Consider the following 25,813-nt stretch of genomic DNA (forward strand, 5'->3'; position numbering starts at 1 on the left):
ATTTCAAAATCAACTTATCTTTATGAGAGTAACCATATAGACACAGTTACTGTATTGTTATACACACCTGTAGGCGATTTCCCCTGTGCTCCAGGAGTGAGTGGACCATTGCTGAAGGTTGTGAGGCTATCTCTCCTCTGGCCAGGTTTGACGTTTCCATAGTATCGATTGACCAAGATCTGCCGCAGAGCTTCGCCCTATCAGTGAAAATGGATGTTAGGAGATAAAGTCCAATTCAAGTTACCTTGTAACAGAAATAGAGCTGGAACTCAACATCAGTGTTACTGTGCTAGCTTATGTAGCAGTACAAGACAAAAAAATGAATGCAGTTTTAAGTCCCACAAAAAAGCCCACACTATAAGGCTGTGAAAAGGTACAAGGTTAAATGGACATGTAAAAATAATGAAGCCTCTTTGGAAAAACCTGTTGTAAAATGAAATTTTAAATTCCTGACCATCTCCCATCTCCTCTTACATTTGCTCTGCTTGAGAGCCTTGACCTTTGTTTTTCATCCTATTTTGGTCCTTTTAGAGCTGCTCAAGGCAATAAAAAAAAAAGCCTTAAAATGACTGCAGTTGTACTGCAGTTGACACAAAAAAGAAAAGAGTAATAGAGAGATAAGAGTGTCGTAGCGTTGAAGGCTAATCCTAATAAGATATCCCCTTTGGAAGAACTTAGTCAAAACAACACACAGCATCTTCTTATTTGACCTTTGGCCTCTGACTTCAGTCAGTGATGATTAAATTCAGTGTTTCCCCATATTGGTTTGATGTAAATAAATGCAGCTCAGTCACCCACATGGTCCCTCTGGGCCAACCATGTCACAAGCAGTCAAACAAGAGATGAACACCCAAAGTTAATGTCCATCCTTCGATGTGACTCACATGTTACATATCATATAACTGACAGGGGAGTGAGTGAGTGCCATGCTGTGGAAGCAGTGGGATTGTGAGGGCATCACGCCAGTCAGTCAGTTGTCAACCATCAATACGATGGCACAGCAAACCAAACTCAGTACCTACCCTCCTTTGATCCTCCAGTTGCTTCTGTGGCTGGTTGGGATCAAGCTCCTTAAAAGGTGAGGTGAGTTAGCAGAAAGCAATAAAATAAGAAAAATTAAAAATTAAAAATGTCGGAAAGGAAATTTGGAAAATAAATTAGAAAACAGAAAAAAAAATAGGGTGTTAATAAATGCAAAGTGCAAATTAGTTACTTTACTAGCATGCAGGAAATTGGGTGCAAATTAGATCATGCAGTTAAGAGGGAAGTGGTTGTGTCAGGGAAGAGGTGAGGTCGAGTCAAAGTCTTGCAAGGTTTCGTGCAAGGAAGGACCGATACATCATACACCTACATAGAGTTCACTATTCAGGAAAAGTTCATTTCATAGTTTATTTCAAACATCTTAAATTTTATGTCAACAATTTATAAAACTGCCCACTCTTGACAGTCCAGTGTGGGAAATTTCAAACATTGCAGTCTGTGGCATGTGGTGACTCCCTCATTACTTTACAGTCACAGTGGCAAAAGAGCCCGAATTATTTACATAAGGGAATAACAAGCTGCCGGAGGGGCAGAAACACAGGCCATGAAAATGAGCGAAAAAAAACAAAAACAAAAGCTCTGTCCAGGTTACATAATGGAGCCGTGAGCTACTGACACACACTGTAAGCACCAATCTGGCATGGAAAAACACCTCACCCATGACTTAACCCCCGAAAGAAGGTCAGGCCTTTGCTCAAAAACCAAGAGGTGGAAGGAAAGACGAACGAAAGGCAGGAAGAGGGAATAAATGAGTGGACAAGTGGAAGGTGGTGCACAAACAAGGGCAGATATGTAGCATAATTAAAGTTCCACACAGGGAGCAAAATGCACGAGGGGGGCCTCAAAAGAAGCAATACAACATGGGAATGGGTTGTGACTCTCATCTATTTAGATAAAGGGATGTTTAAGACTGAAGGTAAGTACAATGGGATGGAGTTAGTATATAAATATGACAGATGATCTTTGATCAGCAGTGACCCATATTAGTGAGGCAATATGGGTCTTAAACACACCTCGGCAGGGACTTCAGGCTCGGGTGGAGGTGCCAGCTGATTGGAAATAAAAGGATGATGTTAGTCAAAGTTTGAAGATGTTGAATTAGTTATGTTGCTTCTGCCTTCAAAGAGTTGCACCCTCCCAAACAACTCTAACTCAGAAACGCCTGGTCCCTAAAGGCTGCTATTAACTGATGCATCTATCTGTATCTGGCTTTCTATTGCTCACTAAGATTGCCAGTCACATGCACAACTACACATCATAAATGTGCGTGTCTTAAGGAGCCAGGGGCAGAGAGAAGGCGGACAAAAAACATGTTGCTCTCTGAGATCTTGGTGATAATGGATTGCTTACAGTATGTAGGAAACGATTTCATTTCAATGCGTTTTCATGGAGCTAGCCTAATGAGACAGCATGGATAATAAGCAGCATTAACCTATTGCAGCAAGAAAGCAGAAACTCTGTACACAATAAAAATTGCCTTGCTCACCACACTATAGATCTTTGGCTAGAATGTCTATACTACGCTGTGGTGTGTTTAGTATTCTGTGGTTCACTGTTAACCTCCTGCTGCAAAGCATTGCTGCCTATTCCCCGATGTGACAAGAAAGATACAAGGCAAAAAAAAAAAGCAAATATATGCTCACTCAGCTGACTCACCAATATGTACATTCATCTGAGTGTGCATATTGGTTGCTATTAAGGCCATATGACAATTATTTGTAATTAGCAGATTTTTGACTTGGTGTTACTACACAGGGGAATACAGTTCAGTTTAACACCTGACATATATATTTGCTGTTGGAAAGTTTGTCTTAACTATCTGATTAAGAAGCACAACTACTCTGTGAACAGTAATCGTTGGCTTGTGCGGACAGAGCTGTGACGGGTTATGAAAACAACTAATTTTCAGTGCATTTCCCCTAACTACCGGAACCAAAAAATTCAACAATTCAGTAAAAAGGCATTAAAAAGAAAAATACATTAATATTTAACTTTATGTGTTGCTGTATCTATTAGCAGGTCAGATTTATAGCCTGAGCAAAATAAAATAAAACAGATTAAATAATAATAATAAAAATAATAATAAAATTGGCAACCAAATAATGAAGCTTAAATAAAAAAGGACTTAACAGTTTCTTGGCACAATAACACTAAGTCCCTCAGTTCCTAATATTCGATTTAAAATGAAATAAAACAGAATAAAATTTAATTTGATGATAGCCCACAGAGCATAGAGGCATTCAAATTCCAGTTGTTCAAGAAAGTAAACAACTCATTTAACTCATTTGACAAAGCCTATATACATAAACACATGCACACAGACAAAACCTCACTGCAGATGGGGCAGCAAATGTGAGAAAGTAAATAAACACGCAACCTAACATGGGTATGTGTCTCCCACTGTAACCTAGTCATGGTGGTTTATTCTGATTAATTGCTCAACTGGACAGGAATTTCCCTTTAGCAGGCCCCCTTTACATCAACACATTGATTTCCACAGAATAAATGGTGATGCATTACGCATGCAACTGAAGCAATATTCAACTTCCATTGCTAACATCTTCTAATTCAGGTCGAAATGTAACCGCTGTTTTGGGTGGCGGAACATGAAAACTATCATATGCGTAATCTGACCTCATTAGCTATGTTAACTTGTCAACAGCTCGCCTGTAATTATTTGGCGTAAAAAAGAATGCATCAGTTGGACGGCTTAACCCCATAATTGTCAGCATCAGTTCCACTTGCTGTACTTCCCAGAAGGTGTGATAAAATCTCCATAGGGAATGCCAGACAAATAAACACAATGACATTCAGGACATATGCAGAAACGGAGGCAGTTAGGGTCGTATGATCTCACTGACCAGAGAAATCTGTATATTCCTCTGGGGATGTTGCACCTTTCTCAAGGGGCTGCCCGTAGTCAACCCATCCCTTAGTTTACAATAACATAACTAAGCACCAAAACATCCAGACACAGTGAGCACTGCTTTACCTCACCTCACTGGAAAGTCATAAAGGAAATTGGCTGTTCATAATCAAATAAAACAAGTCTTCAGGGAAAAGGCCAGAAGGACAGTTTTGTATAGCACTCTTAAACACTTAACAGGTGCTATATTGGCTGAAATGCAGACTCAACACCCAAAGGAAATCCCCACCACTGTGCACCAGCGCTACTGTCTCCTGGAAGACATCTCTGCTGCACTTTTATTGCCAATTACCACTGAAGGTCACACATCAGTGGAGAGTTTAAAATTCCAGGAAAATGGAGAAAAAAAAGGGAAAGAAAATTGTTGGCTCTTATGTAACTGCTTCCTGAGAGCTGGCTGGAGCCCAAGAATCGTGCAGCATTAAGTAAAGGAAACCGGGACAGTGCTGCATGTTGCTGAGGAACGTCTGCAGCTCCCCCTCTTGACCAAGTAAAAAACAACAGCCCAGAGTCTCCTGATTTTACCCACAGTGGCATACAGGAGGATAAACGAGGACAAGCAGAGTCTGTCTGAGGCAGTTTGGCAGAGTTAGAGATAGGAGTGGCAGCTGGATAAGTTGCACACTGGCAAAGTTAGAGAAGACAGTCAGTAGAGAAGAAAAAAGCATGGCTGAGAAAGTGAAATGGACAAAACAATATTTGCGAAAGGATCGGCAGGGATGTGGTCAGAAAAATGCATGAGGAAAAAAGAGGAAACAGTAATCTAGAAATCTCTAGCTAAACAAATAGTAATGATACTGAGGAGATCGTAGGGGGCTGGCATAAACACAAATAGATAGAGAGCTTGAGAAACATTTGCACGCACACACACAGAGACCACCACACTAGCACGGAAATAGTCCTTTATATAACCCTAACTACATGTATGGTTTACGAGCTCAGCACCATCCTCAGCAAACCGTATTACATCACCAGAATTAGACAGAGACATCATCTCCATCTGACCCCTTCGACCTCCCACAGTCTCACAAACAAAGAAGCTCACATGCACGTGAAGGAAGCACAAACACATGCAGTGAATGATATGATCAGGCCTGACAATGAGGGTGGCAGGCTGGTCATGGCTTGTTTTCCCCTGGCTCCCATTTTATCACATTTCTATTTCTGGAACAGTGAGATAACCTCTGCTAATGGGTGAACCGTCACTCAGCTTTATCCTGCTCTCTCATCACTCCCCCTGGACACACACACACACACACACACACACACAAACTGTAGTGAAACTGACAGCTGCACTCATTCCTAGAGACCTTTAGGTGGGAGTTGCGGGGTGTTATGGTAGGTCAGAGAGCAGCGGCAGGCTAAACTGGGGTTACATAACAGCTATCATGGCAGTTTATCTTGCTACTGCTGAGAGGAAGTTGGGGTTTTGGCCTGCCTGACTTCCATCTGAATGATATCTACACACATGCTGCCAGCCAACAGTCAGGGTACTGTATGCTGTTGTTAATACGAGTGTGTGCATGAATGAGTGACATACAGCATGTGCTGCGGGGGTGAGGGAGTATGTGTACATTCTTAAGATGCATATGGGAGGAGCCGATGGAACAAAGCGCTGGTCTCTGAGAACAGCCCTGTTTTTGTGGAAGCCGGGGATTTCCATTGCTACAGTGTCAAGCAGCATGCATAAGGAGGAAGGGAAGGAGGGAAAATAAGACAGAGAGACATAACAGAGAAACTGAGAGCATGTTGCTTCCTGGCAACTCTGGAAAGACCCTTTCCGGCAATTTCTTAATTTCCCCAGCTATCATCATTGTTCACTTCCCTTGCACTCAACCACACTCTTGATTAAGTGACTAGTCTATTGTTTGCCTGTCTTTCACTTGAGTATTGACTGTTTTGTCAAACTACTATTTCCAAGGTCAAGAATGAACTTTGATGCTTACCTTTAAGCCAACATGGACTAGATGTCCTAAACGTCCTACGAATTAAATCGTAACAGCTACTGAGCTTACATGTCAACTCCATCTGCTGATGAAGACCTTGTGATATGGTTGAAAACTCCAATAAAAAAAATAAAACTTAGCGGACCTTGAATTCGTACTGTTTTGTCAGTATCTATAGTACATTTCTAAATAAAGTAACTAAGCGCTTTACAATATAAACATAACAGTTTGAAGAGCAAAACAATAAAAATATAAAATACTCAAAAAAAAAAAAAAGAGTAAAATGGCAAGGGAACCTGATCACTCTATCAACTATGAAAAAGACTTAGGTAAATGTGAGTTTTAAAAACGGATTTTAAAAAGGTCACTGATTTGGTCACACTGAGTTACTCAAAGCTGAGGGGCCCAGACTGAAAAGGCTTGGCCACACCTGGTAATCAAACGAGTAGTTGAAACAACCAAAAGACCCTAAAAGGATCTCAGGCTGTGCTGTGGACTAACACAAGTAAAATGTACCTGGGAGCCTCACCACACAGCACCTTTAAAAAGGTATCAATGATATCTTAAATTTGATTGTAAAACTCACAGGCAGCCGGTGAAAAGAGACACGGATAGGGATAAGGATTGTAAATGGTCAAAAGACCAGTGGCTCCCTTGAATAAGCTAAAGGTGAGTGGACTGACTTCTGGTCTGAATAAAGAGAACTGCAGCAGTCCATATGGAATACTTTTTCCAGGATCTCTGGGTGTTAAAAACTATTTAATCCCTAATTATTACAGTAGTAGTAGTAAAATATCACTCCTACAGAACAAACTAAATAATAGCTTCACTTAATATTTCTAAAATAAAACTCCCTACAAACTATAAACAGATTTGTGTAGGATAGATAGGTCCCATCTTATATTAGTCACCAGTGACATGTGAGATATGGTTCCTCTTTAGTCACACCCATAATCCCTGTGATATCCACTCACTATTACAAACAGAAAGGAGAAACATGTTTTATCCACCTCCTTAAGGCCACAGGTCATGTCCACACACATATTTTTGCAATGCACATGCATGACATGCACGCCACCACACACAGTGCAGCCCCTGGTGTTATGAACTCTCTGTTAGATGGAGTATCCCCGGCTATATATACACTCACACCTGCTCTTGTAATGGTGGCAAAGGGCTTAGAAGAATATGCTCTCCCACCACCATCCACCATAAGAGGGCTGTGCGGCATGTAGATTGAGTGACCAGAAAAATAGAAACATCTCATTGATGTAATGCAATAACAGAATAACCCTACTATATACCGCCTTACCATGTTCAGTTTTTAGAGAGACTACTAAATTGTTAGTGTGTTCACTTAGTAAGATTATACTATCAACAGGGCCGTTGGGGGGTTTAGCAATCTGGTTTACATTCTACAATTAAAAACTTGGTGGGTATTTTATAGGCTGATATTTTTAGACTCAAAATATCTAAATCAGACTACTTGGATTCAGTATTCAGAATTTTACTCCTAGTAGTGTGAAGAAGGCTTTGAAACACCATTTAGACCATCTGGGAAATAATAATTATAGAAAATACAACTGAAAAGTTAATAACATTAATAATAAAGATGATGAAAATTAGATGGCATAACTGAGAAGGTACAAATCTCCTTAATGGGACAGGAATATGAAGCTTAAGGACAAAAAAAAGATTACAACTGTCACATATTTTGTTCATGCTGTAACTACCAGTGTTTGGATAACGAAAAAAATAGAAAAGAAAAATCAACCTCTGCCCCTCCACGGAAATTCCATGGCCCAAACGTCCCACACAATTTGTGATGAGCAATCTTAGCTGCATATAGGTGCTGTTATAGGCAAGCCGTAGAACTGTTCTATTACAGACTTTCAAATAAAGCTGTTAAAATGGATCAATAGTACACCTAAAATCGGTTGGTAAAATGCAGTTTCTTCCTTAAAGAGTGCACTAAAGTAAGTAAGTACATGAGCATATACTGGCACATACAAGCATATTGCATAATGTGAGCTAGACATGCTAGCAGTATGCTACATTTTAACATGGAGATCAGGAGCAACTCTTACAGGCGCAAAACAGGGAGGGATGGACTAAGCTGGCGACTGGTATCACAGATGAGAATGTAATGCTAGAGAGTCTACTTGCAGTACAAGCATGTCTACATTGTTAGTTGGAGACAAATCAAATGTACATCACAATAGTAAGTAAAATGATCAACCTCAGCCACATCCATTTCATCATCAAAGGCAATCAGCTGCAAGAGAAAAAGTATAGGGGGCAGAGAGTTAGCAGAGCTAGATTAGTGAGTCACAAGTGTGCAAATGTAAAGCTTGTCACAAACACACACACATGTCAAGTTAGTGAAAACAGCAGAAGGATAGCATGTTAAAGCCCAAAACCAGAACATGATTAACAGCAAAAAACACCCTTCCACCTAATGTTTTATTGTTTTACAATATTGAAATCACATATGATATTAAGCTTGCTTGACTTGAAATGTTGAAATAGCTGCATGTATTTACCACCTTTAGGTCGATATAAAGTAGAAGAATATAAGGTGATATGTCTGTTAAAACTTAGCACATACTCCTTAATGCCTTCTGGCAAACACTAGCTGAGAGACTAGCTGAGATCTTGACTTGATCGTGACTGTCTTTTTTCAACAGTAGCTTTCTCTTTGCCATAAAGCTGCAACAACAATAGTTGTGGTATACAGGGTCACCCATCTCACCCATGGAACCTTGTAAATCCTATCTTAGTTCCCCTTACTGTTTTACATCATTTATCTTTCTTTACTTGGAGGGATATTCAGAACCTTAGACATTTTCTTGTGCCTCTCCCTGATTGGAGCTTCCAGATACAAATGTGTTGTGATGACCTGTCAGTGTAAATCCTAATTTCATCCATTACAGTTCAATTTTGTTTAACATTAAAACATGAAATAGTCCATGGGGGTGAATACCTTTTACAGGCACTATACATAAAGTTGAAAATGGAATACTTTTTTTTTTTTTACCTCCACAACTCAACCTACTGTCATCACAAAGACAAGATGTATAACTTTCATTTTGGGATTTAGAAAACAATGGAGCTGCTTGAACCATATAGTCACAATGACAATTATAGATTATGGGTTAAATTTTAGTTAGACCACCTTTTTGCTCTCATATTGATTTAATTGGACTGTGTTGATTGAAGTATGTTCTGTGATGAACTCATGTTCCTTTATGGCTTAAATGCAAATGTTCTAAAATATTTTTTGTCTATGAATAAAGTGTGAAGTGCATTGTAGACCCAAAACAAAGGTGTATGTGTAAATCAAAGTTATCTATCATTTTATATGCAGATGACATAGTTCTAGTTTCTAAAACAGAAGAGAACCTGTGTGCCGGGAATTTAAAGTAAATATATGTGGATAAAACAAAAAGGTACTGCATTTTAAAAATGTATTTACTGCATCACTGCCAATTATGTTAGAAAACTGAACATGGGTCTCTGCAGTGGTGAGCAAGTGTTTTATTCCTCTGTGACACTTGGTATGTTGCAATATGTGCGAACAGAGTTTCGGATTCTATAATGGCTAAAATTAAATCTACAGGTGGTCTTCTCTTTAAAAGCTACGCTAAAATGTGATCATTTTGTTCTGCCTTTGCTTACAGGTACATACAGTATGTTGATGAATAGGGCTACTCCTGTCTTCACGTTGTCTTTAACTAGACACAGATATTATTTGGGAGTTGGCAAATATATACATTCAGTAATACCACAATACAATTTTTTAGCTCAGAATATGTCTTTGAATTCTGTTGGAATTGATCTTCACTGCTTGTCATTTTCTTTGTAATATAAGAGGGTGTATGTTATATTTCAAGTATGTGGCTGTTCTTGTAATAGACTTCTATGGTTTCTGTGCTGAGGAGTGACTCATATATACAGGCTAACCTATTCTATTAAAAGGTACACTGTTGAGTTTTTTTGTAAACAAACAGTTACTGTGAATTTCCATTCAGTGTTTCTCACCAAAACACTTGTGTGTATTCTTGAGGCTTTATAAACATTTTGAATGCATTTCTCTCCTCGTTAAAATTTGCAACGCTGTTTTTTAAAACACCAAATTTTGGTAATGCCTCCATCCGCGTGTGCGTCCTATTGCACATGCATGAAATACAAATAGGAAAGGGACTTGCTCATAAAAACATGCTCCATAGTGCTACTAGTGGTCAGAAACGCCACAGGGTACCTTTAAAACATACTGCCAGCCATTACATCGAAAGTGAAAATAACGCCTTTAATTTCATGTATCAAAATCTAAATACTGGTTGTGGGTTTACTTTGTTTCAACCTGTGTAGACATACTGTACTTCTATTGTTGTTGTAACAAGTTGACAGACTTGAAGCAATCAATTGGAGATTAGTGCAAGAGGTCATTAGTAGCCAGTGAGGTCATTAGAAACGAATGAATGCTGTGTAGAATGGTTGAGTGAGAGAGTTGAAGCATGCATGTTGTTCATAGTGTTAATAATGATGATATTCGTTACTTCAATCATTTGGACAGTGTTTGATAAGGTACTTTGGGAAGAAAGCAAAAAGGAATATTTGTTATTAAATACGTACCAATGTTTGCCAAACATAAAACTAGACATGACACCGAGTATTCATAAATTGCCCTGGCTGCAGTGATTTAAAATAAAAGACTTGATGACGTACGTATAGATCTTTTCCGTTCAGTGTGCTATACATGCTCCAGAGGCAACCAAGGAGAGCTCAGCCTTTTGTTTTATTTTATCATTTTTTGATGGTATGTCTTCCAGTAAGTTTGGTGCAGTGGGACAGTGACACTGTATCAGATGTCAGTAAAGTGTTTTATTTTGTGTGTGGGTGAATCTTGGGCACGACTACAAACAGATGATGAGAAACAGGAACACAGAAGGTACGTACCTTCTCCCCATAGCCCCTGTCTTTTGTCATCATTTCCCTCAATGTCTGCAGTACTTTGATGCACAGACGCTCCTCATTCTCCTCCAGCAACTGCTTGGTGTGTTTGATCAGTCTGGTCAGGAGAAGAGAAAGAAAACGTGAGAACACATAAATGGACATTTGCACCTAACTCCACCACTGAACACACCTCAACTCCTATGAAAATCGCAACATATTATTTTGGCTGATTTCTATCATACAGTCTTGTTTTAGCCCAAAACAACAGATTTGGAGGATAAGGGCCCAACAGCACATTTAAATGTCTTGGATGTAAATGAAAATGACAGAAAATCACAAAGTAATGGGTTATTCAGAGTGCAATTGGAAAACTTCTCAACACCAGAGCTGACGTTTTTGCGCTGACAGACCTATAGAGAGCCCAGTGATTCCCTAATGCTAGTAAACATTGACACACTTTTCCACAAACTACTGTACTCCACAATGGCAGCCATAAGTAGTAGGATAATCCCTGCAACAACAACGGCTCTATGTGTCCCGCCAGTTTCCTTGTAATCCAATCTGAGCTCTTATCGGGCAAAACAAAACATCATAAAAAAAACTGCATATTAGTGTCCATAATTTAAAGGGTGGTCCCTGATTTTATTCATGTTCAAGAATATTTGTTACATTTAATGCATACTTTTCATTACTACTAAGCATTTTCCACAGCATCTCATTTGTTAAGTATTTCATGCATGTTTTCCCACGTAGGCAGCCATTTGTTTTCTCTACAGCACAAAAAGAAAGTATAGTTGATAGAAAATCTAATGTATCCATTACAGTGAATATGTTACTTAAATACATTTTGGCCAGATTGGTTTGAAAAGCCAGCAGGCTTTCTGGTGCACTCATAGCAGGGAGCTCAACGTCCAGGACATCTAAATTGCATGCAAAACAGAAATGTATTTGCACATAGTATTGTTGTAAAGTTAAACCTAAAGAACAAACGGAACATAACACAAATATGGGCACTGGTATCCCCAGTTCAGCCACTCAGTTAGCACTTTCTCTGAGGCTGTCCCAACCCACATTAAACTGGCAGAATAAAACTCCACCAATGGGCCAAATTCTAACCTTAACCATCTATTATCTAAATTATCTCCTAAATAAAGGGTGAGAAAGTCCCGTAACCAACTCACTTCACTCACAGAACACTGCTGAGATGCAGTCCTGCCCAAGTCAACCCCTGCCTATCTCAAGCTAGTTGTTCTCCAAATAGATTTTTCCACTGTAAAGATATGAATGAAAATAGTATATAAACAAGTGAATGAAAACTGTTAAATGTTCTCTAAGCCTAGGACAAACAAAGATAACTTGGTGGTTGGAGATTTAGACTTACTTTGATATGAATCCTCCACTTTCACATTTCTTGCGAGCTTCTGTGTTCTCAGGGAAGAGCAGCTCTGGACGATGCAGGACATCCACCAGCACTGAGAGCTCAGCTTGGACCAGCGGCCTCAGACGGTCCTCCAGCGCTGACACTATGTCCTGCAGAGCATAGTGACATAAAACAAGAGCTTAGACACGACCAGAAGTTTTACTACAAAAGACTAAAGCAAGTTCTGTGATGAGTTCACGGACTTAGACTTTAGTCTCCTTGTTGACACACCTATTGAAACCACAGTCTTGAATATTTATTAGTCCTGAAGTGTTTATTATATCAGTATGAGATTCAGTTCAGTTAAAGGATTACTCCTACGCCATTTCCGCCATCATCCTCTGTACATGCATCCACATCAGTTATTTCAACCAAGAAATCCAACTTGGTTGATCAACCTCAAAATATCTGTGAGATTGCTTTATGAATTAATATCAGAGAAACATAAAGTGACATATGTATGATGCACCACCATGTCCCACTTGCACTTCCTGTCACGTCTGGTGATGATTAGTGTGAAAATATGCAAATAACTGAAGGTGCTTCATGAAGACTGCTGGTCTGGTGGTGATTCTAGTACTGTGTGGGGTGTCTAGTGAGTGGTAGAACAAAAGGGCCATTAGGAGGTGAAAAACAACATAACAGACAATGAATAGTGTTGAAGCATACATTCTAAAAAATGTCTTTTCATTAAATAAAGGCAAGGGAAAAAATGGGAAAGAAAACATTTTTGTACCCACCTTACGCTCTGTCTGGGAATGGGTTGGTGAATAGCCCAAAACAAACTATGACAATATTATGACTAGGTTGGCCTTGGAATTGTTTATTTCATAAAAAATAGTTGAATAGGAACCCCTGGGTTTCCTGTGAAAGTAGAGATATCAGCTGAACTCAACCAGACATGTCTGAGATTTTTTACTTCCAGTGAATACTGAGTCATCCGTTACAGGAAAATAGGGTGTAACAGCTTGGCCTATGAGAAAAAACTTTTTCTCCCCAGAATGCAATTTGGAACCACTTCTACAGCATTTCGTCTGCCTTACAGTGATAAAAAACAATTAATGACATTGGTAGGGAGTCTTGATTGGCCCATGGTGGTCTCACACACCACTTTTTTTTTTTTTATATCTATGCAAGAAGATTTTCTGCCCTAGTACTTAAATCACACCAGTGTTCACTAGTATTCACTGGTCCCGGAGAACTGTAAAGTTTAGATTTTTGCATTAGCCTCACCATCTACTACTAATTATTAATAAATGTATTGTAGAACTTGTGTGAGCGTCAGGCTAAATGTTCTTCTTTTCCTGCCTTTCCTCTTCTGCCGCTCCTCCCTGAAATGTTGTATCGTACAGTATGTGGCTCAGACACACCAGATGGCTGATGGATAAGAGCTAAGCCTTAGGTAGGAAAGCTTTGGGATGTATGATATAACATAGAATAGTTAGAATAAATAAACAAATGGCAAATGCATAAAAAAAAGAAAGAAATCACAATCAACTGTCTGGTCAAGGAAAGGCCTGGACCCAATCAAGAATAATAAAATACTCCAAAAAGCATAATATCACTAAAAAACATTAATGTATGTATCCTGTGTCACACTGTGGCTTTATGTGGGCTTATATTTTTCTAACCATATCTGATCAGTACAATAATACTTAATTTATTTCTGACCTGTTTTATAGTGTTTATTTTTTTTCTAGTACTTTCTCCTGTGTGCACTGACGTCAAGACGAGCTACTGTAACAAAGAGTTTCCCTACGGGGATCAATAAAGTATTTCTGATTCTGATTCTGAAAATTAATGATGAATATGATGTTTCACTATTAACTCAACCTGACTTCTAGATTTTTCACAATACTTTGTTATTGGGAACAATGTGATTTTTAGCTGCTTCTCTGTGAGAATTATTCCACAAGAACAGAGACTCCAGTTACAGAACATTTTTATTTTATGAAAGATTATTCATTTTATTTATAATTTAAATTATTTTTATCTAAAAATGAAATCATTAATATAAACATTTTACTTTATAAAAGTAATTACTGCTTCCTGTTCACACACACACACACAGCTGACAGAGAGACATAGATATCAAAAAATTAGTTTCAATTAACCAGTTTTTGTTGCTTTTACCTTCAAACTTATTTGTATTCGTTTGTTTGGGGCAGATGTGGCTTAGTGGTAGAGGTCAGCGGTTCGAAGTGTCCTTGGGTAAGATACTGAACCCCAAATTGCTCCCAAAGACTGTGCCTTTGATGTGTGAATGATTAGTTTCTTTGCTCTGATGAGCAGCTGGCACTTGCCATCAGTGTATGAATGTGTGTGAATGGGGTGAATGACATGTAGTGTGCAGCGCTGTGAGCGTTTGGAAGACTGGGAAGGCGCTATACAAGTACAGTCCATTTACCATTTGTGTTTTGTTTTGATTTTCGCCACATTCCTGCTTGAGGGATCACTGTTAGATGAGATGTCTGGTTGAATTATTAAATAAAAAATTAATGAAAAAAAGAATTAAATTAATTACACTGAAATTGTAAAAAAAAAAAAAAAAAAAAAAAAAATATGGCTTGCTACCAACCTGTAGCCTCTCAATGATGTTTCTGTAGTCTTTGGAGGAGGTCAGGCCTGAGTCTCGTCTGGAAGTGTTCTTAGCAGATAGTCTCCAGCTGAGGATGCTCTTCTGCACAACATTATTGGACTTGACAAACAAGTTGTTCACCTGACTGTCCAAGTCCACTGGGATGGCAATGGCTCTGCTCTTAGCTGGGTAGAGGTAAGAATGTAGATATTTATATTTAATGGTTTTATTATATGCCAGAATGCCCTTTCGATCATAATATGAGATTGGTGGTTGGTGTTAGTCCAGTATCTTACCCACGTCTGAGAGTACTTTAATGCAAGCCTCCACTGAGGCCTTCTGAAGAGGGTTAAGCCAGTTACAGTGGAATACCCTGAAAACTCCCTGAAGCAGTTGGACAAATACTGGCTGACGAGTCTGTAAGAGAGCAAATTATAATAAAAAACGCAATGACTGAGAGTAATGAATCAAAGAAAAACACATACTGTATAGGATAGATGGAGGAGAAAAACTGAATAAGAATTTAATAACCAATAAATTGACTATTGTGTTCCCTGACTAGGTTGAACTCATAACCCAATTTGTGCTAGAAATGTCAATGTGAGGATGCTATAGCACCTATGGTGGAAGGGTCTACAGCTTTGGGTACAGTAGGCCAGCTGTTTATGATCATATGCAGTTCCAACACATTACACCAAACCAGTGTTTAGCAGAGAGTACACCTGATTTCTACCACCATGATGAAAGAGGAATCTATCAGCTGGCCACAGCCCTAGAGTATAATAAATACCTCAGTTATCTTTCCAAGAATGGTGGCCTGTTGCAAGAGAAAGAGGGTCTTGATGTCATCATGTATTAGTAAACCTCAGCAAGCAGAATTCACAGAATGTGTAAAGGCTTACATACTATTTCTACTGGGGCCAACTAGGAACAAAACAAATCCACATAACATGCAAACAGGATGTCAAGTGGGCAACTGTATGTAATACTACACCACAAAGTTACTGTACCAGGGATTTGGCAATAGTGGAGGGTATTGGTCATGGTTTATTGGGAAAGTCGTGGGCGACAGGACACCATAACATCAAGGTCTAAGAATCAGAGTGACCACGTTGTGTGAGAACATCATCTGCACCATGTCCCAGCAAAACCTTGTGCAACACACCCACAGATCTGGGAACAACAGAGTCTGTGTGCTGACTAAGCTATAAAAACCTACACAAGATACTTCTTTTTCAGGGGCTGTTGATAAGCACCCAAGGGAAACAAAATGTGGGGGAGAGTCACTATTACTTACATACATATGGCGTGCCATCTATATGGAGGGAAGAACCATATTTTATAGTGTGTATATATATATAAATAAATAAATAAATAAATAAATAAATAAATAAAAGATATGTGAGCAGGGTTTCTCGCTGTCAAACAACTAAACTCAAGTATGTACATGATTTAATCATTTATAGACTTTAAATGGCACATGCAAGACTGCTTGGAATATGTATTTCAGATGCTATACACCACAATCCAAATTACCTGCAGGCTTGTGCTCTGGTCAGAGAAAGGAGAGCTAAAGAAACATGTGACAATGCTCATGACCGTCTCAGTTACATAACGCTCCAGCGTGGTATCCGCATGCTTCCTGTCACTGGTGTTGTTACACACCTAGGCAAGGACAGAAAAGATATTAGCATGACGCACACAGCCACTGGATCACACCTCCTGCATGCGGGCGACAGGTAACATGTGTTCACTGCATGCTGTGCTGACATAATCGCCCAAACCCGTTACATAAGTATAAAGCAGAATAGCACTCTCCATCTTTTGATCACATTGTCTGATAACAGTCTGTCTCACTTTAAGATGTCAAATACATTGTGGCTTACCCTACAAATGTCCACAAGGAAGTTCTCAAACAGCTTCCACATATGGTTGGAGGTATAAATCTCCTTCATTTCCACCTCTGTGTCGACATAGCAGTGGTTCAGGAAGTTGATATAGGCAATTTTCACCTATTAGGATGCAAACAAACAACCTTAATAGTGATCCATGGACAGAAACTAGTTCTCAAACACCTACTGTATGCATACACGTGTGGCATATAGCATGTATGCAGCAATAAGTGTGAGTTCCTCAGAACTTTAATAACAGGGTCAGAACCTACAAAACTGAAAGATGCACATGCTGTGTCAATGTATATAATAGTATCTTCATTTACTTTATTGTTGTGCTTTATTACGAGTATTGGTCCATGCCAACTCAACAGCATCACGCAATACATGTAGACATTTGGCTGCATATTCATGCTGCTAGCCTTTGCTGCACCTGGAGCGTGTGCAGCCCACTACAGTAAACTGAAAGTTTGTTTAGCGATGAAACTGATCATTGTCTTGTGGTGGACGACTCTATCAAAAACTTATACACAGACCATAGATTTTAGACAGAAACCCCATGCCAACAAGAATTAGTCATGTGGATTCTGTAGATAAGTATTTGGACATCATCTTTAACAAAAAAAAAATGTAATTTTTCAAATTCCTTAGTCTACTATGTTGTTTGCTGTTCTTGAGCTGTGTTCTTTTTTTTAACTTATATTAGATATTTATCTGATGGATTTATCTTATTGTTAAGATTCATGTAGGCCTACTTCAGTGGCACTGACATCTCTTTGAAATGATCTCTTATTAGTTTAGTTATGCGTCAACTAACAAAGGCATGATAAGACAATTACTTTCGGTCTCTTAAAATGTTAGAGGAAAAAATCTTCTTATAGATATTTGTTGATATAAACGCTCTCAATTTAAAGTTGGCAACCTGCACTTTAACCTCATTTTAATGGTCTGATTTTAACTTCAGTGAGCTAAAACACACACACACACACACACACACACACACACCTTACTTCTAAAATCACTATCAGTTTGTTTCAGTGCACAAAATTTCTTACTACTAAATAAGACACATTTCACCTGAAAATAAATAAATAAAACTCATTATTCATACCTCAGGGATACAGTCTTCATGGGTGACGACCCGTACAATATCATCCAGGGGCAGCAGGGAGTTACACTTGATCTCAGTGTAGACGTTCTTGCCCTCAGTGCAGACAGCCAGCAGTTCCACCAGGTGGATGTGGTACATTAGAGGGCTGTTTTCATCCATGCGGTCCCGCTCTGAACGCATCATCTGGACCAGGGTCTGGAAGGAGGCACGATCATTGTAGAAGACCAGGACGTCCTCGCCCGAGTTCACCAGCTGAGTCAGGGAGAGTCACAGTAGAGAATACAGTCTTATTACCTTGTTAGTACAGTAAATATGTCAGTTACCATTATTGTCAGCATCATAGAAGCTCATATTACCATTAGTATCACCACTCTTTTCATTGATATTAACAATACCACCTTTTTTTTTTTTAATCACTATCTCCTCCCCAGTATGCATTACTAATTTTCTTTTGTCTGTTATGATCATAGAACCGACCTCAGCCATGACAATGTCCTGACACTTCTTGATGAACTTGTTCTCGGCCTTCACAATGGTCTGCAGGAACTTGAGATATTGGACATGTCGACCATGAGTCTCAGTACAGTGAACAAAGTGCTGAACCACTCGCTCGTTGATCTCACTGCACAGCTGGAAGTTATTCATGAAGATGTGCTGCATGGTCACTGCCTCTAGGATCTGAGGGTCGGAAAAAGAGGAGACAAAAAAGGCTGTCTGTGAAAATGAATAATGACGTGTGAATTTCAGATTTGTTTTCCCAAAATATACTGAACTGTATCCACTGTAGAAATCAATCCCTAGGAGTAAACAGCCTGTACTGCTCACCCCTGGGTTAAGAAACAAGTTGATATGCTTGTGGAGAAGAGCCTGATTCTGCTGATTCCCTGCACAGAAATTCTGCAGGAACTCGTGAGCCAGTTTCATGATCTCCTGCATTCGGACATCCTCGCCCTGAAGCAGATAACACAGAGTCAGACTTCCTTTTTATTTAAATTACATTAATGGGGAACTGCAAATGTGTAAAAGCTACGCAGCACTTTAAAGCTTCCTAATTATTCTGCATGTGATACAATACTCAGTTGCAGTGTTGCACCTTCTCATAGGGGATCTGTAGGAGCTCCAGCACTACACTGTGAGCTCCCATGTTCCTCAGCAGCCTCTGCTGCTGTTTCTTGCTCTTCTTCCCTGAGCTTCCCTCCTGGACACACAGCTTACTGAGACGCAGCAGGATCTGAACACACACAGCAGGAGGATTTTAATTACAGGCAACAAATCACAAACATGAAAATACAAGATTAAAATACAAATGAGCATACCTCTTTTACAACCCTGTAGTTGTAACTGCTGGTGCTTTCTGTCTTCTTCTTGTCTGAACTAAGTGAGTCTCCCTGTAAAACAAGGAGCAATAAGGAGAAGAAGTCCTTACATTTTATAGCATTACTCTAACATAACCTCTGTTGATGAATATTAGCTTTTTAATGAACCTTCCTTCTTCATCACTTTAACAAATATTTTATGTTTTCATGTTCTCGTACACTGTACCTTCTTTTTGTTGTCAGACTCTGAAGGTCCATCTCCGTCCATCCCATCTTCTCCTTGCCTCTTATAAACCCACAGTTCAGACTTCTCCACAATAGAACGCAGCTGGTCCAGATCTGACTTGATCTGCTTGTAATTATCCACATCCTGACTGGTCACCAGCAGTTGGACCTAAATTTGGAATTTTAAGAGTGAAGATTTGCAACCAACTTATTCTCTCCTGAAATCCTTGCATTTCTCAAGTACTAGTTTTGATTATGAGTGCTGGCCCAGATGTGTGCATGGTCAGATATTAAAATTAAGTATTAAAGAGTGGTAAGGCCTACTTGTTTGAAGGCCATGAGGACCTCCTGCCTCTGGCTGAAGTGTCTGAAGAGCAGGTGAAGCGCTCCAGACACGAGAGGAGGGTAATCATGCATGGTCAGGTGCAGCAGGACCCTTAAGAAGGTACGACCACCGTGGTCATCAAGGTCTAGTGGAGTGTTCTCCTCACTAAAAGGTCATTGGAACAGAAATTACATAAACTTTGTCTTACTTTATCTTGCTTTAGAAAAGCTTAGGAAAGACTAGCAAGCTATGTATTACCTTCCTCCAAAAATCCCCTCTGCCTGTTCTTCAATGTTCTCAAAGTCAAGATTTCCTAGAATTATTTAAAAAATAAAATAAAAAATAAATCAATTTCAACATTTATATGAGACAAAATGTTAAATAATGATAAAAATTTACTTTTTTATAATAGGCCCTTTTCACTGCAGATTATTTAACTTGTCACAGCAGGAAAAGGGTGAAAAGTGAGACAAATTTTGTTAACAATGGCTCAGTTCCATCAAGTGTCCCAGTAAGCCATGACAGTGAGCCAGCATGCACAATACCAGGACCCTGGAAGTAGCTCATCTAAATGGAATGCACTAGTTATGTTTTTATTTACACCTGTGCTTTTCCTGCTATGACAAGCCGCAATGTCTACTGTAAAAAGGTCTATTAAATCAAGTGGCATCATACCTGGCATCTGACCTGTGACATTACTGATTCCATTCTGACTGGCAGTGTTGTCTGCTTGTGGGTTGTTCTCATCAAACTCACGTTTGAAAATACAAAGCAGGCAGGAGATCCTGTAGTCTAGCCGTACATTCAAAATGAACTAAAGGAAAAGACAAAAAGCTACAATACAAATAAAAAAACAAAGTGTTTGCCATCAAGGAAGAACCAGTTTCCTGATGTCCTACCTGTAGAATCTCAATGACCTTGAGCTTCGTGTCCATGACCATGATGTCTTCTCTCTCTGGTTCAGTCTGTGTTTTAACCACATCTCCCTCTGGTTGATGAGTTGGTGTGGTGGGCAACAGGCCACCTCCTCGCAGCACTACCTGGGTCATCAACTCCCCAACTCCATGAATGGACTTCATCACATTACTGCCAGCTACAGTAAATGCAGAAAGAGACAAATAATAACATTCAAATCCACAGAAATTATGAATATTTATGTGGAATGATCTTACTTGTTTTTACTTTGGATATGAGAGGCCACAGTGAATTAACCATTAAAATGAAAATGTATTTGAACATATTAATACTTTTAATACATAAGATGGTTAAAACGTCATTTTAAAAATGTACTTAAAAAAAACATTTCGCTGACTACATATCACTGGTATCTCTGTGCCAAATTCTGTTTCTGGTCATTTTGTTCTTTAATACACTTCTATGAAGATTTTGTTGTGATTGTGCATATCTTTAAATTACTTGCAGGTCCTGCATCTGTACATAGCTGCAAAAATGAGAAGTTAACCAGTATCTAATTGAACAAAATCGGTCCTTGAATAATGTGTTCCTGCAAGAAAAGTTTGAGACTAAGGGAATGAAACTGACAGCTAAAATTAATTATGACAATCTTGACTCTCTTTGTATGGTGATACAACATCCAAGGTAATAAAGGAAAACATTCTTCCCTGATGTACAGTAAACGTGGATATTTACCTTTGTTTTCCTCTCCCTTCTCCATCTTGTTGATGGGGTAAATGGTGCTGACATGGACACAGTCTAAAATGTTCAGTAAGATCTTTGTCAGTCGAAGCAGGTCACTGAAGTTGTAGAAACCAAAGTATATGAGGTTCCTTGCCAGGTTCACTACCTATGGACAAGTAAATTCAAAGCCATGATTTATAATTCAATTAAACCAAATGTGACTTCTCATATGTTCATACCATCCACAAAGAGGCAGTACCTCAAAGGTAAGCTTGTTTTTCTCCTTGTCAGAGAAGGGAATGTTCTGTGACACCACCTCTCTCAGGTAGTTTTCCACAAAATCCATTGTGAGGCAGAACCGCTCTTTGATCTCATCTCTGGTGGTTCCATCATTGTCATAGCTGGATAATTAGAGGAGAATCACATCTAAGATATTCTGTGACATCTTTGGAAAGACAATACAAGTCAATCAAAAGTATTCATGAGATGAACTCACTCATCAATAGCAATCTGAGAGGGAATCTCAGACCAAAGACGGGCATATTTGACAGGTGTGACCTGCTCCTGAGGGTCACGGTCCACATGCATGTGCAGCATCAGGCGGCAGAAAGACGCCCGCAAGTCAAACGGCAGATCCTCATCAGACATACAGCGTAGGATTAAATCCACATCCAGTTGACCAGAGATCTTGTTGATAGCCAGGTACTGACGGTCCAGACACATCCGGGCAAAGAGGTTCAACTGGCACCTTTGAGGAAATATCATGTGAGTTTGGAATTATTACAGTCTTGTCTTTTTTCTCAGAATTTAGTCATTGTCATATTTAATATCCTTGAATATACTTTGTGCCTGTGTGATGTTATTGTTTTTCAAAAAATGTTTTGCGGTTAAATATCTAAAAAGTAAAGGAAGATGATTATAGTTTGGTCAATATTTCTAAATTACACTGAAACTTGAAATTCCAAGTTTATGATTGCCTATTTCAACCAGACATGTGGTTGTTTTGGAATTTACTGCACTATATTACCTTACTTTGACAAACACTCCCTTCAGATTAATGTTAAAATCATTCTAATATGATTTTTACAACAGTGTATATGTTTTCATGTGTGTATTAAAGACACCTCACCTGTAATAGCTGACCACATCCTGGTCGTCCTTCTGGCCCTCCTTTGCATCCTGGGCCAACTCCCGGATGCTCTTACTCCGGATCTCCTTGCAATTGTCTTTCCAGAACAGCCAGACCTCCTCTTCATCCTCTGCCTCCACTGGATTCTCTCCATTTGTTGTTGTCTCAATCTCAAACCTTGACAGGACCAATCTGGTGAACAGCATAAATGTTATTTCCAAATGCTCATTTCAGTTCTGCAAAAATTCTAGTAATTAAGAAACATGAGAAGCTAACTTGGTTTCGATGAGGATGTCAGCATTGGTAGGGTCCAGTACTGCATTGCAGATGAGCTCCTGTGTCACAGGGATGGACTTGTGCATGGACACGCAGAGATCTGAGAGGTAGTCCAGAAACCTGGGTACAGATTACAATACATTCAGTTGTTATTTTATTTTTCATAGGCACTGGGGGAGTTAAGAGATATGCATGGTTTCAGATTATATTATAGGCGTCAGGAGGTACAGGAAAATACAACTTGTTTTGTTCCCACTCTCTCAGAACTATAACAGTTCAAACTTTGTCCAAACTTCTGGATCAGCCTGACTCACATATCATTAACAGCACTTGACAGGACTTTAACACAACACAAGCACACATGAACTGTCAGCAAATTACCTGCAGTGCCAAGGTCATGCACAAGCAGTTCCACTCATACTCCTCTGCTCACATTTGAATACATTAACATAGATTTACATTACTTAGGAGCTGTTATACAAACATCTGACCCAAAGTGGCCACAGTCGCTATGAAAGTTTATGATACCAGCCAGGGCCTGTTCCTTCCTGTGAGCCTCACCTTGGCTCCCGGTTCTTCCTCACTAGAGTGACAAATGTGTCTATCTCTGCAGCAGTGATATGTTTCTCCAGCAGCTTCCGGTTGTTGTGGAGCAGAGCGGTTATTGTGTCTTCTGCCAACACATCATATCCTATCTGCTTCTGCATGAAGCGGAATTGTTTGGCTATGTACTCCTGTAAAGAGAAGAGGGGATGATTACTGCAAAGAAAAGGCCATAGTATCAGGGGTCACAGTGGAGTTGTTGTGTCCACCTACCTGGTTCTTCCTGTAATCTTGCTGAGAATGGCGTAACACCCTGTAGCAAAGCCTGCAAATATGTCTAAAAGGAGCGTGCCGCTGGTCTCCAAGCTCCTCCAGTCGCAGCATGGGACCATCACCACTGTCTGTGAAAGGGGCTTGGAGAAGTTTGAAAATCTGAAATGGAAATGGAGAATTTTAATACTCAAAAATGAAGTTAATCATAAACTTTAAATCAGTGCAGTTACAGTCTCACAGAGGTTTAACCAGACCAACCTGCTTCAGGATATTCTGCTCTCTCATGAGTTTCTGTCTTTCTCTGTTGGGTTTGTTAACCATGATCTCCAAAACATCCTGCCCACTGTTGGGGATGTCCACCACAAAGAAAACTAGATCTTCCAGGAGCTTGGTCACAAACCTGAAGGGTGTACATAAGTGTACATGTCAAACACAAACAGTACAGACCGCTTTAAAAGAAAAATTTAACAGCTACTACAGTGATATCTGGGTTTCCTTCCATTAGATATTTACAAATATATACTTTGTAACACTTTATACACAACAGCAACAAGGCATTTAAAGTAAAGTTGATATTTTTCCCAACATACCTTCTTTCATTTTGTGTAATGGTGCCCTTTTCAAGCTTCCCAGCAATGGACGCCAATACTTTACTAGCATCATTGGCAAAGTCTAAATCACGCACTTCTGCTGGTGGCACTGGTACAATGGCAAAAGCTTCCTTGTCCTCTTTTACTGCTGACGTTCCAATCTAGAAAAATCAATTGTTTTTAGTATATCTGTTCAGAAAACCTCAGCAGTGCTATACATCTTGACCTAGCCATCAGCTTCTCACCCGTAACATAACAGGTTTCTCCTCCTCTTTGTCAATGGGGTTGTTGGTGCTGTGAACCCACGTGTTGGTACACAAGTGTCTTAGTCTCACATAGGAGCTCCTAGAAGTAACAGAGGAAATTGTCTGAGATGATAAAAAATAATTGAAGCTACCCAGGCACAGGATGAGGTGTCATAGTGCTTCAAACATCTGACCAGTTATGGAGAAGTTACATGTTTGATCACTGCAACAATCTGAATGGCCATCAACAGCCACTAGTCCTATCAAAGTGTTCTTTTGAGGGTGAACCTGCTTTGGATGTGTTTTAACTTTCGACTAGTGGTCATGCTTTGACCAGGATGGCCAAGAATCGACATTGCCATTTAGTGAGACACTGATTTCTTAGTTTTTCTTATCAGAGCATTGCTTTAGAACCATTTACACCTGTGTTTGTGGGGAACTAATCAGAAGACGAATTTAAGGTTCAAACAGGCTCATTAGGAGGGTTACCCCCATTGTACGGTTGACATTTAATTTAGTACAAGAGAAGGAAAACTTGAACTACATTTGAACATTTGTTGCATGCCATACCCATCTTTCTCTCCCTCACCATTTTGTGTCTGTATGTCTACTGTGACCTATCGCTCATTTTGTAAATAAGGTGGAGAATATCAAGTCCCAAATTCAGCCTGACCCTTGCATTCTCTCCATTGCCCATGTTAATTCTGCCTCTTTTACCCAGTTTCAACCCATTGCTGTTTCAGTGTTAGATAGTACAGTTTCCCATAATAACTCCTCCTGCATCCTAGATATCATTCGCACTAAGCTGCTCAAGGAGGTATTTTCTACTGTTAGCCCTGTTATTTTGCAATTTTTAACTATTCTCTGGCCTCTGGTTCTTTTCCAGAATGTTTTAAACATGCCATTGTTCAACCATTGCTTAAGAAACCTAATTTCTGTCCTTGAGTAATTATAGACCAATCTCCAAATTGTCTTTTTTATCTAAAGGTTCTGGAGAAAGTAATCTCATCTCAATTGATATTTTTTTTATCAATAATAATAGTGTTTTTAACTGTTTACAGTCTGGTTTTAGAGCAGTTCATAGTATAAAAACAGCACTTGTTAAGGTTACTAATGACCTATTGCTGACTGCAGACAGACGTGGCGATTTTAGTTCTTTTAGATTTAAGTGCCGCCTTTGATGCAGTCGATCACAGTACCTCTTACATCCCTTAGAGACTTGGGTAGGAATCGAGGGCTCGGCTCTTAGCTTACTACACTCATCTCTCTCTGGGTCACTCTACTGCCTCGACCGCTCAGTTGTGTTGTGGTGTCCCTCAAGACTCAGTTCTTGGCCCCCTTCTGTTCTCTATATACATTCTGCCTCTTGGCCAGGTTATTCAA

General features: G+C 39.4%; 1 protein-coding gene across 14 annotated transcripts in view; it reads right to left on the reverse strand.

The window, feature by feature from the left end:
* itpr1b (inositol 1,4,5-trisphosphate receptor, type 1b) overlaps positions 1-25,813 on the reverse strand; it is a 98,034-nt gene that overhangs the window by 44,633 nt on the left and 27,588 nt on the right. For 4 of the 14 annotated variants that reach the window (XM_044166776.1, XM_044166748.1, XM_044166796.1 and 1 more), the window contains 30 exons: positions 24,431-24,530; positions 24,186-24,346; positions 23,854-23,995; positions 23,596-23,754; positions 23,341-23,513; positions 22,780-22,899; positions 22,504-22,695; positions 21,871-22,122; positions 21,634-21,775; positions 21,387-21,540; positions 20,636-20,829; positions 20,412-20,550; positions 19,995-20,049; positions 19,736-19,901; positions 19,413-19,580; positions 19,187-19,258; positions 18,964-19,101; positions 18,696-18,821; positions 18,348-18,548; positions 17,871-18,122; positions 16,754-16,879; positions 16,404-16,532; positions 15,164-15,284; positions 14,868-15,052; positions 12,251-12,399; positions 10,873-10,984; positions 8,153-8,188; positions 2,055-2,090; positions 1,023-1,070; positions 68-197 (listed from right to left, as the gene is read on the reverse strand). In XM_044166776.1, the coding sequence (XP_044022711.1) occupies positions 68-197; positions 1,023-1,070; positions 2,055-2,090; positions 8,153-8,188; positions 10,873-10,984; positions 12,251-12,399; positions 14,868-15,052; positions 15,164-15,284; positions 16,404-16,532; positions 16,754-16,879; positions 17,871-18,122; positions 18,348-18,548; positions 18,696-18,821; positions 18,964-19,101; positions 19,187-19,258; positions 19,413-19,580; positions 19,736-19,901; positions 19,995-20,049; positions 20,412-20,550; positions 20,636-20,829; positions 21,387-21,540; positions 21,634-21,775; positions 21,871-22,122; positions 22,504-22,695; positions 22,780-22,899; positions 23,341-23,513; positions 23,596-23,754; positions 23,854-23,995; positions 24,186-24,346; positions 24,431-24,530 (4,178 nt within the window). Of the gene's footprint in view, positions 1-67; positions 198-1,022; positions 1,071-2,054; positions 2,091-8,152; positions 8,189-10,872; positions 10,985-12,250; positions 12,400-14,867; positions 15,053-15,163; positions 15,285-15,657; positions 15,685-16,164; positions 16,183-16,403; positions 16,533-16,753; positions 16,880-17,870; positions 18,123-18,347; positions 18,549-18,695; positions 18,822-18,963; positions 19,102-19,186; positions 19,259-19,412; positions 19,581-19,735; positions 19,902-19,994; positions 20,050-20,411; positions 20,551-20,635; positions 20,830-21,386; positions 21,541-21,633; positions 21,776-21,870; positions 22,123-22,503; positions 22,696-22,779; positions 22,900-23,340; positions 23,514-23,595; positions 23,755-23,853; positions 23,996-24,185; positions 24,347-24,430; positions 24,531-25,813 lie in introns of all 14 variants that reach the window. The other 10 variants (XM_044166739.1, XM_044166730.1, XM_044166853.1 and 7 more) reach the window with 6 other exon arrangements.

The sequence above is a fragment of the Siniperca chuatsi genome, linkage group LG2 (genome assembly GCF_020085105.1).
Source record: "Siniperca chuatsi isolate FFG_IHB_CAS linkage group LG2, ASM2008510v1, whole genome shotgun sequence".
Taxonomy (NCBI): Eukaryota; Metazoa; Chordata; class Actinopteri; order Centrarchiformes; family Sinipercidae; genus Siniperca; species Siniperca chuatsi.